This window comes from Phodopus roborovskii, unplaced genomic scaffold (genome assembly GCF_943737965.1).
Source record: "Phodopus roborovskii unplaced genomic scaffold, PHOROB, whole genome shotgun sequence".
Lineage (NCBI taxonomy): Eukaryota > Metazoa > Chordata > Mammalia > Rodentia > Cricetidae > Phodopus > Phodopus roborovskii.
In genome coordinates this window covers 28,371,265-28,387,643 of record NW_026126416.1, presented here as the reverse complement: position 1 = coordinate 28,387,643, position 16,379 = coordinate 28,371,265, and the positions used below count along the sequence as shown (strand labels likewise).

At 41.1% G+C, this 16,379-nt stretch overlaps 1 protein-coding gene across 1 annotated transcript in view; it reads left to right on the top strand.

The window, feature by feature from the left end:
• The window catches only part of Slc12a1 (solute carrier family 12 member 1), an 80,737-nt gene that overhangs the window by 26,822 nt on the left and 37,536 nt on the right, over positions 1–16,379 (top strand). The window contains exons 10-16 of the mRNA XM_051183506.1: positions 6,750–6,901; positions 8,052–8,159; positions 8,461–8,584; positions 10,101–10,202; positions 12,045–12,200; positions 15,360–15,459; positions 16,227–16,338. Of these exons, the coding sequence (XP_051039463.1) occupies positions 6,750–6,901; positions 8,052–8,159; positions 8,461–8,584; positions 10,101–10,202; positions 12,045–12,200; positions 15,360–15,459; positions 16,227–16,338 (854 nt within the window). The remainder of the gene's footprint in view (positions 1–6,749; positions 6,902–8,051; positions 8,160–8,460; positions 8,585–10,100; positions 10,203–12,044; positions 12,201–15,359; positions 15,460–16,226; positions 16,339–16,379) is intronic.

The window sequence follows — 16,379 nt, the reverse complement described above, 5'->3', positions numbered from 1 at the left end:
TATAAGAAAAGAATTGGAAAAGTCAGTATGTCTTCAATTGATTTCTGAAAAAAAAAAATATTAAGACTGTTGCCTGTCTTGCTGCTTCTTGTGTGAGAAACCTGGTAAGGTTGTTCCGTGCCCTGTGGCATTCTGTGCTGAGTTACACAGGAAGACATTGGCTGATCAGTGTGTTAGGACATCAATAACTTTAGAATGACACCGAAGCCATCTGGGGCGGCATCTTCCAAATGTGGTTTTAGGACAGCAGGTGCATGTTAGGAGCTTGGTGACACATATTACCATGCCTGGTTTTACATAGGTTCTGAATGTTCCTAATGGAAAGGCTTACCTAGAGTTAGAACCCATGACCATCAGCAAGACATACCCTCAGACCAATGAGCTACCTTTGGAGCTGTGTTTTTTATTATTACTTAAGTAACAAATTTTTTTTATTTATTTTACACACCAACTACAGTTTCCCCTCCCTCTTCTCTTCAAAGTCCCTCCCCCTTCCCAGTTATCCTGCTTCCCTTCTACAACTCCTTCATCTCCATTTAGAAAGGAGCAGGCCTCCTATGGGAGCTGTCTTAAAGGTAACGAATAAGAGGCCACTCAGGGTGGAATGGAAAGTCAAAATTAACATCTTATTAATTGGCATTTGGTTTACAAAGAACCTATCATTTATGCATTTTTAAACCCTCATGTATATTTTAGTGTATTTCAATAACTATCAAATACACAATGGCAGAGATAATAGTCAGAAAAACTCATAAGGAAAGTAAAAGAATTAAAATATATACTCCATCTTTTCTCTTTGTTTCATTTCCTTGACTTATTCCTATGCATCATTGTTGTTTTAACTTCGGCACAGTGGCTGTGCCTTAATCTACATTGCGACTCTGCAGTTACCAGCCTGCTTATCTAGCAGCAGCCTGGCCTCTCAGGCCACAGCCTAAGAAGAATTCTGCTCCCACAGGCACTGGCCCTGTCTCTGCCACTAAAGATAGCTTTAACTAAATCTCTATCATTCTAATGATGAGTAAGACTCCAGATAAAGGCTGGGGTGAAAACCTGCAAGCTCCAAGAGGCTAAGTAGCAACTAGCTAAGTGTCTCTCCTTGCTGGCATCCACAGAAGACCAGTGCTTTATTTCTCCAAACCAGAAAAAGTTGCACCTCTCCAGACCCCACCCTACTACTTCCTGTGTCTCTCTATCTCTCCCGGGTGCTCTCTGGTACTCTATGATTACTTTCTGTCAACTAATATAGCCTCCTGACCCAAGGTTAAGTATATTTAATTAACACAAATGCAAATTTGGGGTTCACAGTATAATCGAATATCTTCTAACACATCATTGTATTTTCTCATCCTTGCTCCTCCACAGCACTTTCTTATACCCCCCCTTCACCTCCCTTTAGTATCCTTCCTCTGCCTACTTAGTCCCCCTTCTACTTCCACATCATGTATATGGATATGGATATGTATACATATATGTAGACACAAACACACACACACACACACACACACACATATATATATATATATATATATATATATATACACACACACACACATATATAGACATCTAGATTTAAATCTGAAGTCTATATATGAGGGAAAAGTTGCAGTATTTACCTTTCTGACTCTGTATTATTTTGCTTAGCATGATGATTTCCATTCCGTTCATTTTTTTTTTTTTTTCTTCTTCTTGAGCACACTCGTTGCTCTTGAGAAGGACCCAGGTTCAATTATCAGCACCCACATGGTGACTCACAACCATCAGTATCTCCAGTTTCAGAGGCTGTAGTGCCCTCATCTGACCTGCAGGGACCAGGCACATACACAGTGCTCATAAACACATGCAGGCAAAGCATACATACACATAAAAGGCCACATAAGTGCATCTAAAAACGAAGTCTTTTAAAATGCTCACAATTCTGTTTCGGAGACTCAACCCTGAAGAAATATTTAAAAATTTGGAAGAAAATATTAATGCTCAAAGATAGTCATCATGCAAAGTTTATAATATAAAATAATGGAAGCATTCAAATGTGTGCAAATAATGAAACAGAAAGAAGTAAGATTGTCTCATTAATGGCATGTTAGGAAATACTAATATTTAGCCATTTTTTATATTTAGCCTTATTATGTACTTATTTTGTTCAGGTAACATACAGAGGGATGCATGCCTTTACAACAACCACAGAAGTACTTGTCAGAACACTTGGTTCTGAGTTGTTCCCATCTCCACGGCTCTTCTCCATGCCTTCTCCTTGCCTCTTTCTTCCCCATGTCACTTCCTGCTTCTACTTTCCTATTTCCTGTATCCTATTACCCTATTTCTCACCTCTCCTAACACTACTTCATCTTCTCTCATAACCTCCATTCTAGTTACATGAACGTCAAACACTTATTCACTCACGTGTATGTATAATTTTAAACCTAGGTTCTATATTTGAAAGAAAACACGCAGTATTTATCTGTCTGAGGCTGGTTTGTTTCACTCAACATGATTTTCAAATGTGTCCATTTTCTTGCCACTGTCATAATTTCATTTTTCTTTCTGGCAGCATACAGTTCCACTGTGTAGACATCACACATGCTCTCCTGTTTATATGTTGACAGACATTTAAGCTACTCCCATGTCCTGACTATTGTGGACAGGGAAGTGATAAGCATGGAAGTACACATACCTCCGTGATATGTCTACTTAGAACTTTTTGTGTATGTAGCCAAGAGTATGTCTGGGTCTTACATTAACTCTATTGTCAGTTTCTCAGGGGATATTCATACTGGTTCCCATAGGGGCTACACAAGTTTACATTCCCACCAACTAAGAGTTCATCTTTCCCTACCAGCATATGTTGACCTTTGTTTTCTTTTCCTCAATTCGTCTTATTCATGATATTATGCTGTAAGTACCTCATTCCCCCTTCCCTTTTTGCACACGATGCCCCTTTAAGCATCCTCTGCAGTGCGGGTTTGACACATATCACTGCCATAATCAGTGCCTGTTCTTGGAGCCCTATTTCTCCATTGATTCTAAAAGATGACTTTGCTGGTCAAGTTATTCGCTTTGGGTTCTTGGAACTCTAAATGCTTCTGGTGCTTGAATATCTGTGTCTTTCTCTAAATTTGGAAAGGTTCTGGTATAATTCAGTAGGTTCTTGATGTCCTTAGTGCCGTCCTCTTCCTTCTGTGTTGTGATTCTGAGCTTTATAGTCTCAGAGTCCTTAGATGTGGTCACGCTTGTTTGCTACTGTTGTTTTCTGTGCTGGTATCTGGACGCCATGCTCCATCAACCCCATCCTTCATCTCTGATATTTTTCCTTCTGCTTGTCAGGTTTTTTTGGTGATCGGTTCTGCTGTGCTTTTTTTTATTTGATTCAGTGAGTTTTTCATTTTCAGTGCTCTGGGTTTGGTTTTTGGTTTTGTTTTCTGAAGTCTTTGTATCTTTACTGAGTTGTCTGTGTTGCTGACTTTTTTGCCTGTGTTGATGATCCACTTCATTTTGATGACTTTTCCCCCCTATTTGCTGATGCTTCTCTCTATGGCCTGGATCAAATTCATCTGATAGTTCGTATCTTCTTTTAGGTTATTGATCATTTTTACCAGAAAACTGAAATCATCACACTGCATTTTGCAGATCTCTTTATCTTTGGGTTTGGTGCTCACGGAGTTATAATCTCTTAGAAGAGTCATGCTGCTGCCTTTTTTGAAGTATCTTATGTTTGTGGTGGTTAGTGCATCTCTTGGTTTAGATATGGCTTCTAGGTTTTTTTGTTTTTTTTTTTTTTTTTTTTGGTGGGGGCTGGTCTTTCTTATTTGGTTACTTTCTCTTGCGATCTAAATCCCTACTAGTGAACAAGGAGGGAATAAACCTCTGTACCAACAATAACATCAAACCACATGAAACACAAAAAACCATTTAAAATCATCTACAGCCACTAATACATAACCAGTGACAACGAGCTGAGAATGGCATGTGCTATATAAAGTGAGAAACAAATGAGATACAGGAAGGATGTGGAGAAGGATGAAGGAAATAGAAGAAGTGGGGTTAAAGAGCTAAGAGGAAAAGAAGGAGGTGGAGAAGAAAGGGAATGAAAAGAAACATAAAAAATTTAAAGGAAAAATATTTCCTGATTGTGAGACAAGTTCAAAAACAAAGTTGAATAAATATATTAAACAGGACAAAACTAAAAGGCATAAGAATATTAAGAGAAAATAAGCAGTCTGGCTGGAGAGGTGGCTAGATAGGTGTTAAGAGCATGTGCTGCTCTTGCAGAGGACCCACGTTTGGTTCCCAGCACCCACATTGGGTGGCTCACAACAACCTGTAACTCCAGACCCAGGAGATCCAAGGCCTAAGTAACGATGCTCATATGTACACACACCCACAAAGATACACACAAACACACAGTTGAAAATATAAAGAAAAGAAAAGATAAAAAGCCAATGAAGCAAATCCAAAATACTATAAAATGTAGAGAGGTATGGGGAAAAGCCAGAAAAGAAACAAAGATGAAATAAAATGTTGCTCAAAGTGGGGGTAAAAAAAATGCATAAAATAACATGAGTGTATGAAGAAAGTTAAGTATAAATATTAAGAAGTTTCAAAAGATATAATACAGCAAAGATACTGCTAAAGATGCAGGACAGAAAAGAAAGGAATCCCACAGTAGGGGAAATGATGCTAGACTCCTGCCAGCGTCTTCAGAACTGAAACTGCTAGTTACAAGCACTGGGGGAGGGGAGCCAGTTGACTTTGGGCTCTCTTCTCTCTGCTGGTTTATTCTGTTGCCTAGTCTGTACTGGACAAGTGCAGGATGCCTGCCAGGGTTCACTGCACAGCAGCTGTTCTTCTTAGGGCACCAGGGGCCTCTGCTGGCCACTCAGTGTCCCTCTGTAAGATGGACAGCTTCTCTCACTTTCCTGAGACCCCCAGATCATAAACCTGAAGTGCCTGTTCTAGCAGAAGGATGTGAGGACGTGGGAGCAACCACTGAACTGAGAACTAGGATGACCTGACGTGGTACTGCAAGGCCTCCTGGGTACTAATCACCTGCTGGCGGGTGCACCGCTAGAACTTCCGAGTCCTAGGGCTCGAAAGCAGTGAGCCATGGTTATCTTCAGAATTCCATCTGCCTGTAAGTTTCAGGCTCTGAGGCATCAAACGCTAGGCTTGACGGCCACCTGTACTCTTCAGTCCTCAATGTCCAGCTCTCTGCTCTCTACAACTGCCTCTCTGGACCATCCCTCACCAAAGGGTTCTAGCAGGCCCAAAGGAAGATCTTCTAGATGCCTTCTAACCTCCATGGCCCTGAATCCCATCAACAAAACAGGATCTCTCACCAGTGCTGCCTCATGAGCTGGAGAAATCACTGTGTCTCCAAATACCACAGCTGGATTTAAGCTCATGAGGGCTTTGGCTTGTGCTGGGGGTGGAACTGCCTGACCTCCCCCTAGCTTATCTTTTGGGAGTGGCTTCTGAGTCCCATCACCCAGCCAGGGAACTGTGCAGGTGAAGTTCTGCTGAGCTTGCTACTCTATTCAGCTTCTTTCCTTCCTTCCTCTGGGGATTCCCAAGGTCCTGCCTAGATTTCTGTTTGGGATGAAGCCTAATGTTTTTTATTCTGTCTTTTATACCTGTGCTCACATAGGCAGAAACTGTGCAACCATCCTACCCATCGGGAGGTGCTATCTTTATTATTAAAGCAATTAAAATTACATACATGTGACCTGAACAAGGAGGATGCCAATAGACACGCTAATGTGAATGGGGAGGTGTGGGGGTGGGGTTAGGAAAGCACACAAAGCCTCAACAATACACTAAGAACTATAGGGAACCAAGGAATGCTGAGAGAAGATGAAGTAGTCTTCCCCAGGAAAGAGCACAGCAATTGGTAATCAAATACTATATGGCCATCTCTGAAAACATACAGGCAAACAGTATACAGGCCACACACATTAAATTCATGTATTTAGAAATACACACACACACACACACACCAACTAAACAAAAAAGAGGCCATGAATTTGAAAGAGCAAATTGGGTGGGTATGTGAGAGGGTTTGGAGAGAGGGCAGAGAAGGGGAGAAAATGTTATGATTTCATTATAATCTCATTGAAAAGTTTTTAAAATTACATCTAAAGTAGAATTATTACTCTGTTTCTAAAATGTATGCAAAGAATTAGTTGAAAACAAGACCACATTATCTCAGTTATTAAATTCCTTAGTGCCTTCCCTTGATTGCCTCTCAGGTAACGAGAATTAAAAAAAAAAAAAAACGTGATCAGCAAAACTGCACTAGATGTGAGCTGTGTACATGTTATGCCAGAGCACCGCATGCTTTAGGAGATCAGAAAATAAGACACTGTCTCAGTTCCCAAACCTCCTACAAGATACCCTAGGCGTGAGGACCACCAAGGCAGTGTGAGTGACAGCTTGTATAAACCAGGGTGTTCACAGGACTCAGAGGCTGGGAGCTCCGGGGACCGTGTCTCAAAAAGAACTGGTAGTCAGCACAGGCTCTGAAAATATGTGTTCAGACTCAGTGCCAACTGAGCATGTTTTAGAAGAAAACCCTCAGAGAGCAGGACTCTGACAAAGGCATGACAAGATGATGAGACGATGGGGGATGAGGGGAGTCAGGGATTTAGCTCAGTGCCACAGTGTTTGCTTCACAAGCACAAGGCCCTTGGCTCTGTCCCTAGCACTGAAAAGGAGCAAGGGAAAAAGAAATGACAGGCACATTGTCTCCTCAGCGGCATGTGTGGTCAGAGATGCCACTGGAAGCATGAATGACACCATCATCTCTGGGATGAATTGTAACGGATCTGCAGCCTGTGGGCTGGGCTACGACTTCTCAAGATGTCAGCATGAACCGTGTCAGTACGGGCTGATGAACAATTTTCAGGTATGAACTCATAGAGGTGGGGGGGGGGGCAAATAGTTGCTATTGTCTGCATTTTCAGAATATCAAGCACAGTGAGGCTTCTGGGTCTGCAATTGAGTACATGATTGATTGGAATTAAGCGGGGAGCAGGTGGTGTGGGAGAGAAGAAGCCACACAGGCATCATGTGATAGCAATTCCTATGCTTTTTGGGCACTATGGTAAGAAGTCAGTAGGTGGTGTGGGTGGTGCCTCCAGGAGGGAACACCATGTTGTTCGGTAGCTTGGAGTCAACTCTGGAAAGAAGAGGCTAGCTAGCACTTGGCGTGCATTTTGTGTACAGGCCAAGAGACAGGGCAAGGACCAATTGTGAATGAGAAACTGGGATGGAAATGAGAGCCAAGCAACATGGGGAAAGTACAGGACCTAAGACATCCTAACTGTCCTACATAGTCAGTAAAGAAGTAAGTGGACTGAGAGGTCTGCATTGTGACAACCAACACAGATATCAACTCTGCTGAAATCATTATTCCAAAATATGACTCAAGCTGATAGGCTCCTCATAAACATATAAAAATCTCTTCCCAGGGACCAGATTGGTATCATTTTCACTATTATTCTGAGGCAAACCATGAGTATCTCAATTATCTCAAAAAAAAAAAATAAAATAAAGTTATGCTTAAAGAGCACAAGAAAAGCAAAAGTTTGGAAACTCTTTAGTAGAAGAAAAACCAATGCCTTAAAAAGACCAATGGCAGGCAAGTGGTCCTCACACCTATTCAACACCAGTTGCTGTGGGGTAGGACTTTATCCCACCAGAGCTACTGAGAGCACAAGGAAGACGCTGTGAAAGTCCTTGAGAGCATTCCTTAGTTTTTCAGTGTTTTTTTTTTTTTTTTTTTATTTTTTTTTTGTTTTGTTTGGTTTTGTTTTTTAAAGTATTTTGTGATGGGTATCTAGTGCTTGGGGTGGGGGAAGGTCATTACATCTTGAAAAGAGAAGTATTCCAAGTTCAAGAGTGAAGTGGGGGGTGGGGTGGGGGGTGGCGAGCATTGGTTTATAAGATTGCAAATCACAGGATGTGGAGAAGGAAGAAACTGTGTTGAAGAATAATTAACTTTCAGACTGTCTATTGGATGAGCTGCTTTATCCAAACCCTTCTCTCTTCTCAAGGTCATGAGCATGGTGTCAGGGTTCGGCCCCCTCATCACTGCGGGCATCTTTTCGGCAACACTCTCTTCAGCCCTGGCCTCCTTAGTCAGTGCGCCCAAAGTATTCCAGGTAATACAGCCATGGAAGTGTGCACTGTCTTCACTGCATGTGAAACCATCCAAAATAGCAGTTCCCACCAGCAATCACTTTCCATCACTTTCTGAAACCGTTAATGATTGCATCTGGCTCAAATGCTTTGACTGTCACAAAGTCAAGAGCGATTCCAATAATATAAAGGATGATGAGCCGCAGTGTTGAGCCTCATATTGTGCACCGTTTAATCTTTCCCAAATCTTCTTTTCTGAATCACCTAGAGAAAATGCCAGTGCATAAATATAAGTGAAAAATGTCTTCTCTTTTCTCCCATTAGGCTCTGTGCAAGGACAACATCTTCAAAGGACTGCAGTTCTTCGCCAAGGGCTATGGGAAAAACAACGAGCCCCTGAGAGGATACTTCCTCACTTTTGTGATAGCCATGGCATTCATTCTCATTGGTGTGTAGTTCTCTTGTACTATTGAAAGCTAAGGATCCTTCTCATTACACAGGCTTTTGCTTTTAGCTTGAGAAATTAGCTGGTTTATATTAAGACTCTATCTGGGCATTTGTCTAAGAAGGAAGCAAGAAATCCTTATAAGAGGGCATTTGAGGAAGTAAGGGGGTTGCAGGCTTTGAACCTGAATGTTAGAAGCCCATCCTGACAAGTGCAACCGACCCCTTCTTCCAATGCAATACTTCCTAACCATGGGAAATTGGAGACTCCCTCACCCTCCCATCCTGGCAGCATGCACTAGCCTGATAGCTCCAAACTGGCAAGCTAAATCATCTATACCAACGTTTCTTTAAATGCAGCTCCTTGGCCATCTGCTCAGAATCACTGGGATGTCCTGAAAGTTCATGTTTCGAAGGCCCAGAGTCAGGGCTGCTTAGTTAGACTCACTGAGGATTTGGAATCTGCATATTACATGCTCCTCAAATCAATCCTAGGCTGATTTTTTTTTTTTTTTTTTTTTTTTTTTTTTTTTGAGAACCACTTACCTGGACTATAATTTGAGTTTTCTTTCCCAGACTAGAAGCAATCACATGGCCATGAAAAGGCATATTTGTCAGCTCACAATCCTTGCTCTCTCTTAAGGCAAAAACTAAGAGTTCTTCTTTGCATGTGAATCCCTAGGAACAACTATAATTTATGTGTTATGTGTCTATGAAGTAGGGGGCGGCTACCTACAATTCCTATTCAATTTGTTAGACTTTTAAGAAAATAAAAATGGTTTATATAGAGATATTCTAGTAATGTAATATAGTGTTTAAGACTTCAAATTATTGCCCTCTACTGTATTTAAATGTTGTATTACATTTGTGTGTGTGTGTGTGTGTGTGTGTGTGTGTGCGCGTGCGCGTGCACGTTCATGCATGCGTGCGTGTGTGGGTGTATGGGCATGTGCACATGTGCACATGCCTGAACTTGTAAATAGGTCAAGACAACTTGTGGAAGGTTGTCTCCTTCAACGTGGGTTCCTGAGATCTAATGCAGGGGGTCAGGATTGGCAGCACATACCTTTACCTGCTGAGCCATCTTACCAGCCCCCTTCTGCATTTAAATGATCACACAACCAACTTTTTAAAAATGTACACATTACATTATCTCCTTTAAAACTACATAGATTTCCATCCTACAGAGCCTCTTGATTTGGTGCCTCCAAAATTGCTATAGAGGAGTTCATTATGCACTTAGCCCTGGTGTAGACAGAGGTCTGGATGGTTTATTTTCTGATTGGCATGTCTTGAGTCTCACCTCATGAAAACGTTGGCTGAAAATATGTACATAGCCTCAAAGAAACTTCTTAAACTTTGATTTTTGGCTATGTTTTCAATTTCTTACAGATTTTAGCTATGTTTTCAATCTCCAGAAGAGTCTGAGCTCCTAGGCCTTCAGAGCTGCTCCCCGTCCCCCGCCTTGCCCTCCACTGTCCCTGCTCAGATCTTCATGCACTGGTCTGTTTCTCTTGCAGCGGAGCTGAATGTCATTGCGCCCATCATCTCCAACTTCTTCCTGGCCTCATACGCACTTATTAATTTCTCCTGCTTCCATGCCTCATATGCCAAATCTCCAGGTAAGCCGAAATAAAAACATAAGTCTAAGCAGTTAGTTTGTCTGTGAAAAGTGTTCAATCTGTGTTTTTTTATGTTTTCTTATATCTTAGTAGGCAGCATAATCCACTTTACTTTGGTGAGTTGGGGGGGATGACTTCTGAAATAGAAAAAGAATCATGTGAGCAATGGCCTTTTTGACCAACCGTAAAGTCAATTTTCTCCTGTGGCAATAAATTATTCATTGCAAGAGAAACCACATTTATTTCTGCAGTAGAAAAACACCACTATTTATTTCCAGGGTAAAAGTGACCACAGAAGTGGAATAAATGTATATATTTGAGACTTCCTCACTATCAATTTGTTTCCTGCCCATGGTGCTGAAGAGAAGGATGAGCAGTTCCCATAATTACCTGCTGAGTGCAGGCAATGCAGGTCTGCTGTGGTGCTCATGCCAGGCACATTGGTGCACAATTGGGCTGTGGCCTTAAATGGTTTAAAATTCCACCCGTAAGAAGAACCTTCCTCTACCGCATCACCCTTCATCTCCTCTTTGCTTCCACTGCCCAAAAAATTCCTTCTGTCACTTCTAGAAAGTCATCTGATGAGGTCATGTGACCCTCAGGAAGTTTTTCACCATGAGGACTTTTGTCCAAAATGCTAAATAAATACTCGTTTACGGTTTGCCACCATCTTCAGCCTTACTGGCAGCAAGGTTTGCAAAGGAGACCAAGAGCTACTAGAAAGGGAGGCCATGGGGCCTGTATTCATGCAGGGATGCTGGGTTATAGAAAGTAACTGAAGATTTTAGTTTAGTGTGGTTTGTCTTTTAATATGAATCTGTAATCCCATGCCATGTTTTGTTATGTTTTAAAAAAAAATCAAAAAAAGCAAACAAACAAAAAAATTTTTAAAAAGCATACATAGGAAGACACATGTAAACACACAAACCCCAAATATGACTTTCCAACCACCACCACCCCCTCCATCCCTCCCTCCCATTCTCTTGCCATCCAGCAGCTCTCTTAAAAGGGAGCAGAACTAAGAAAGTCAGACTTTACGAATGGTGTTTTTGGAGTGCTGTTTCCCTCTTGTGGCCATTGAGGAAATTGCTCCTCTAGACAGAATTGCACTGGATTTCAATGACTCCAGATTTAAAGTTGTGTTCACCCACTGACCAAATACATCCTCCAACTCAGGTTTTCCCATCCTGACCGAATTTTTTCATGGTCTCCTTCACTTCAGAAAGCTAATGGAACATTAGCTGTGTGTGAATTGTAACTGTGACAGATATGTTGTAAAATATGATGCTGTACATATTAATGGATGAGTTTAAGGACCACTGATGGAAATATTTCTCCTCTTCTAAGATGATCGTATTTGAAGGAAAAAACACTGTCCTCTTAGGATGAATCTAAGTCAGACTGTCTCTATTGTTCTGCAAATGAGGCAAAGGCCCTCTTTAGTAACTGGCCCTTGCGTAGACAGGAAGTCCTTCCTCGCCTGTTGCTAGAACATCACTTTTTCCACCCTACCTCCTTCCTTTCCACTCTGATGGTGCTGGTTTTAGATGCTTGAGGTCTGGTAGTTTGGGAGAACAATGAGGACTTGCAGGAAGCATGGAGGTCCAGTATATGACCATCTACTTTCAGAATTCTTTATATTTCCCAGATTTTACAGCATTGTCTTTGGTACAAACATTATCTTTGTAGACCAAGGATCCAACATCATAGAAAAACAGTTAAGAGTTAGAAAATGGACCTGAAAACTACATTTTTTATGCGAGAAAAAGACATATTATCTATACTTCTATAATACAGAATAGTACAATAGCAAAAATTTTCCTATGTTATTTTTCCTTCCAGGATGGAGGCCAGCATATGGGATTTACAACATGTGGGTATCTCTTTTTGGAGCTATTTTGTGCTGTGCAGTCATGTTTGTCATCAACTGGTGGGCAGCTGTCATCACCTATGTCATTGAGTTATCCCTCTACATCTACGTGACTTATAAGAAGCCAGGTAAGAAAAAAGAGGCCACCTAGGATGGGCTTCCATGGCTGTCTCTACCCATCCATTAAATGTATGTCATGCATCTTCCACATACTTACATGTAGTGTGCGTAAGGCAGTTCACCATAGTGCTGCATAGTAGAAGGACAGTAGTAATTAACAGCATGGAGCATTATACATGTCGTGTGCTCATTTAATCTGCGGTGATGCTGCTCATTTGGTGCTGTAAGGCTCATTTTAGAGGAGAAGAAATTTCAAAGAGTTGATCACTTGCCAAAATACAAGTTAGGGTTTGACAGAGCTGACATTTAGACCACAGGCATGTGACCCCAAACCTCACAAGCCTCCCCTTCTACCTCCTTCTAATGTCCTAATGAGACAGGGCCCCTGTCCTCGAGGACTGCTCAGACTCAGAGCCAAGCAATTAGCTATAATACAGTATATCAAGTATCACAAGAGCAGTGTAAACAAATTGCTGGGAAAAGGGGGAGGCGTGAGCAACCTCGGGGTTGTTCAAAATTCTTTCTTGGTTTGTAGTTTATATTTACAGAGCCAACTACTCTACATGAATTTAGTAGATATTTGTTGAATGAATGAATGAACTTCTAAAACAACATAAAGCCCCATGGAGGTGGGTTATGCCAGAGACAGAAAATGAGAATCAAGGGAGAAGAATGGGAGTGGGTTGTGGATGCATGCAAGGGTATGAAACATTTGGGAAGTCTCAAGGCCTTAACAGAAATAGAGTTCTTTGAGATCATGAAGGGGCAAGAGGCATCCTTGAAGGATAGCCAACCCAACCAAAATCAAGGCCACTGTTGTAAGAAAGAATCTGGACATTGTAGGCACTGGGGCCTGAGCTTCAGCTATTAACTTCAGAACCCAAGAGAAATGTGAACAGTTAGAAACATCCAGGGACCAGAATTCAGCATTGAGAGGCCCAGAGCCACCACGGTATCCCTTACCTTACTCTGCCTGCCAGGCAGATGGGAACAACTACTCTAGAGGGATTCTGTTGTAGTTTTTGTTATCAATGTATACATTTTTAACAATGAGTACAATTTACAGCTGGGAAAGTTCCACCCCCTTTTGATGTACAGCTGTTAAGTTTTGACAAATTTATAAAGCCCTGTTGCTGCCACAATAAAGGTGTAGGATTTCTCCAGGAGTCCCCTTTGACACATGTATATTCAGGTTCTTCCTTTAAAACTTAGCTCCTAGCAACCAGTTTCCTAACTTCTGAACCCATAGCTTTGTCCTTTCCAGAATATCATAAATAGAATCGTGGCATATGGTCTTTATGCTTGTCTTTGGGCTAGCATAAACTTTTAGTTTGTCCATATTGGAGCATATATGCAATTTGTCCTTTGATATTGATGAGTGGTGTTCTGTATATGAATGTACCACAAGTCTTTGTCACTTGTTGACAGTTGATGGACATCTGGGTAATTTTCAATTTTGGATATATATTATTATTACATATAATGTTGTATATTAATATTATATATTGTATATACATATATATATATATATATATATTATGTACATATAGTCTAAGTGGACCTGTGTTTTCATTTTTGTTGAGTAAATGCCTAGGAGTGAGACTTCATATATGGTGTATGTAACTTTATTGCCAGATTGTCTGCTAGAATAGCAGTGTTATTTTCCATTCAAAACAGCAGTTTAAAAAGGTGTCCTAGTCACTCTACACCCTTGTCAGCATGTAGTATTGTCAATTGGTTTTTAAAGTCCTTGTAATAGAGGCATAATCCTAGGCTAAATTTGCATTTTCCTAGTGACTAATGACCCTGAAAAATCTTATACATTTATGTATCTTATTAAGCAGCTATTTAAATCTTTTGTCTTTTTAATTGTTTTCTAACTCAAATGTGAGGCTTCCTTGTGTATTCTGTTTCTTCTTCCTTGTGGTATGTGCTTTCGAACTATGCTCTCCAGGCCTGTGGCTTTTCTTTTCTTTTCCCTGGTAATGTATTTTTACCAATAAAAGTTCTTATTTTTTATCAAAACTAATTGATCTTTCTTTTCTATCTTTTATCTTTTGTGATTGTGTGTGTGTGTGTGAGAGAGAGAGAGAGAGAAAGAAAGAGACATTTTTCCTCAGTCCAAGGCCACAAGCATTTAGAACTTTTGATACTTGAATAACTAATTAAGGTCTGTTATCTACTATGTTAATTTTGGTATGTGGTATGATTTGAGTTTCATTCCTTTACGTATGAATATGAAATTGACCAGTAAAGGTTTTAGCCCTAAAAGAATGAACATCAGGCAGGAGAAATATTTGCCACATAAGCCTGAGGACCTGAGTGCAATCTTTTAAGCCTACAGTGGAAAGAGAAAACCCACTCACAAAACTCCTCCTTTGACTCCTGATGCATGTGCTGTGGCATGCATGCCCCCCCCCAATAATAATATAATAAAAGAACGAATGTCCTGAGGTTTGCTTGTCTGGTACATAGTCAACACTGTGCATCACTTTGTTCAATCCTCAGGTAAAATACTCGCTTGTCCCCACCCTCCACAGCAAGCACTGGGAGACCGCCGTCTGGGGCAGATCTGTTGGTTCATCTCTGGAACTTCCCATCAGAAAGCATACAGAGTTCATTTAATATTTAAACTCACTGCTTTTGAAGCAGGGAGAGTACTGAGCTCCATTCTTTGAAGATTGGTTTCTGGCAGATCAGACTAAGACACTTGCTAAAGAGCCTAAAACTCTCCTCATGACCCCCACAAGCAAGAATTCCCAAGCTGGCCAGCGCTGCCACTCAAAATAGAGAGATGACTGCACTACCTCTGCATACAGAAATCCCTCTTTTGTTTCCAATATAAGAACTTGTGAAAACCATGAACTCTGTGTCTGCGTGGCCATCAGCACACAGGCTTTCTTACTAAGCAAGCTTTCTGGGGCTGGGCAGATTGACCTTGTGACCCTGCTGGAAGGAAGGCTCATTCCTAAGTATTCATGTGGGTGCTCATGGGAGGGTCCAAGGCTCTTTCCAGGAAACACTATGTTGTATTTTCTCTAACTTGGGCTCTCACCACTGCTTGCATAGGCGAGAAAATTTGTGGGAGAGAATGGTTTATTAAAAATTATTCAAGGCATGCAGAGAAAAGGTCAGTTTTGGAAAGTACCAATTTCCTTTGTCCACAGATGTGAACTGGGGCTCTTCCACACAGGCTCTTTCCTATGTGAGCGCTTTAGACAATGCTCTGGAATTAACCACAGTGGAAGACCATGTGAAAAATTTCAGGTAAAGTTGTCTTTTGGGGTCCCCTGGTATTCCACATTCCAAGTGACTTTTCTTTCAAGGAGTCACTGCAAGTAGGTTTGTGGGCACATTTCCAATGTGAATAGCAAAGCCTCCACTTCTGACAACAGCAGAAGGCCTGCTTTCTTGTCTATAATTCATGCTGTAACCAAGAACACAAATGAACTTGTTTTTTCCTTTTGCTTTGAGCTCTGCTCACCCAGAGCAAAGCTCCTCACACTGCTGTGTCATTTTCCATGCCTGGAGACAGTGACTCCAGACAGGTATCACCCAGATCCCCGGGCAGCTTAATCATTGGTCTTATCTGCATTCAGTCTGAGGCTTTATGATTTAATGAATTCCCGTAGGAGAAGTAGTAATTTTAGATCTTCATTAATTACATATTATAATGATGCCTCACAACATAGGCTAGCAAGGAAGATAAAGAAAAATACTGATGAGAGAGGGACAGGGTGTGTGGAGGTTTGGGATGATGTGGTACTCCCAAACGAAAGACAAGCGAAGCCCAAGACTACCTTTTCCCCACTTCATTTTTTTGCTATGATTAATGAAATGAAACACACTAAGATGACAAGATGTAGAGTCAAGATAATTCAAGGATTCTGGAGGGAAATCCAAGAAATGAATAAAAAACAAGTGTTCCATTTTCCCAAGTTTTCTTGGTCTTAACTTTCTCTTATTTCCTTTCAGAGTTTCTGAGCTCGCATGCTTCTTGCACTGGCCAATTATCATGTCTTCTTTATTTTCAGACCACAGTGCATTGTCTTAACAGGGGGACCCATGGCAAGACCTGCTCTCTTAGATATAACCCATGCCTTTACAAAGAACAGTGGCCTCTGCATCTGCTGTGAAGTCTTCGTGGTAAGAATTGCTTCATGCAAAGGAAGAAGAGCTCATCCAAG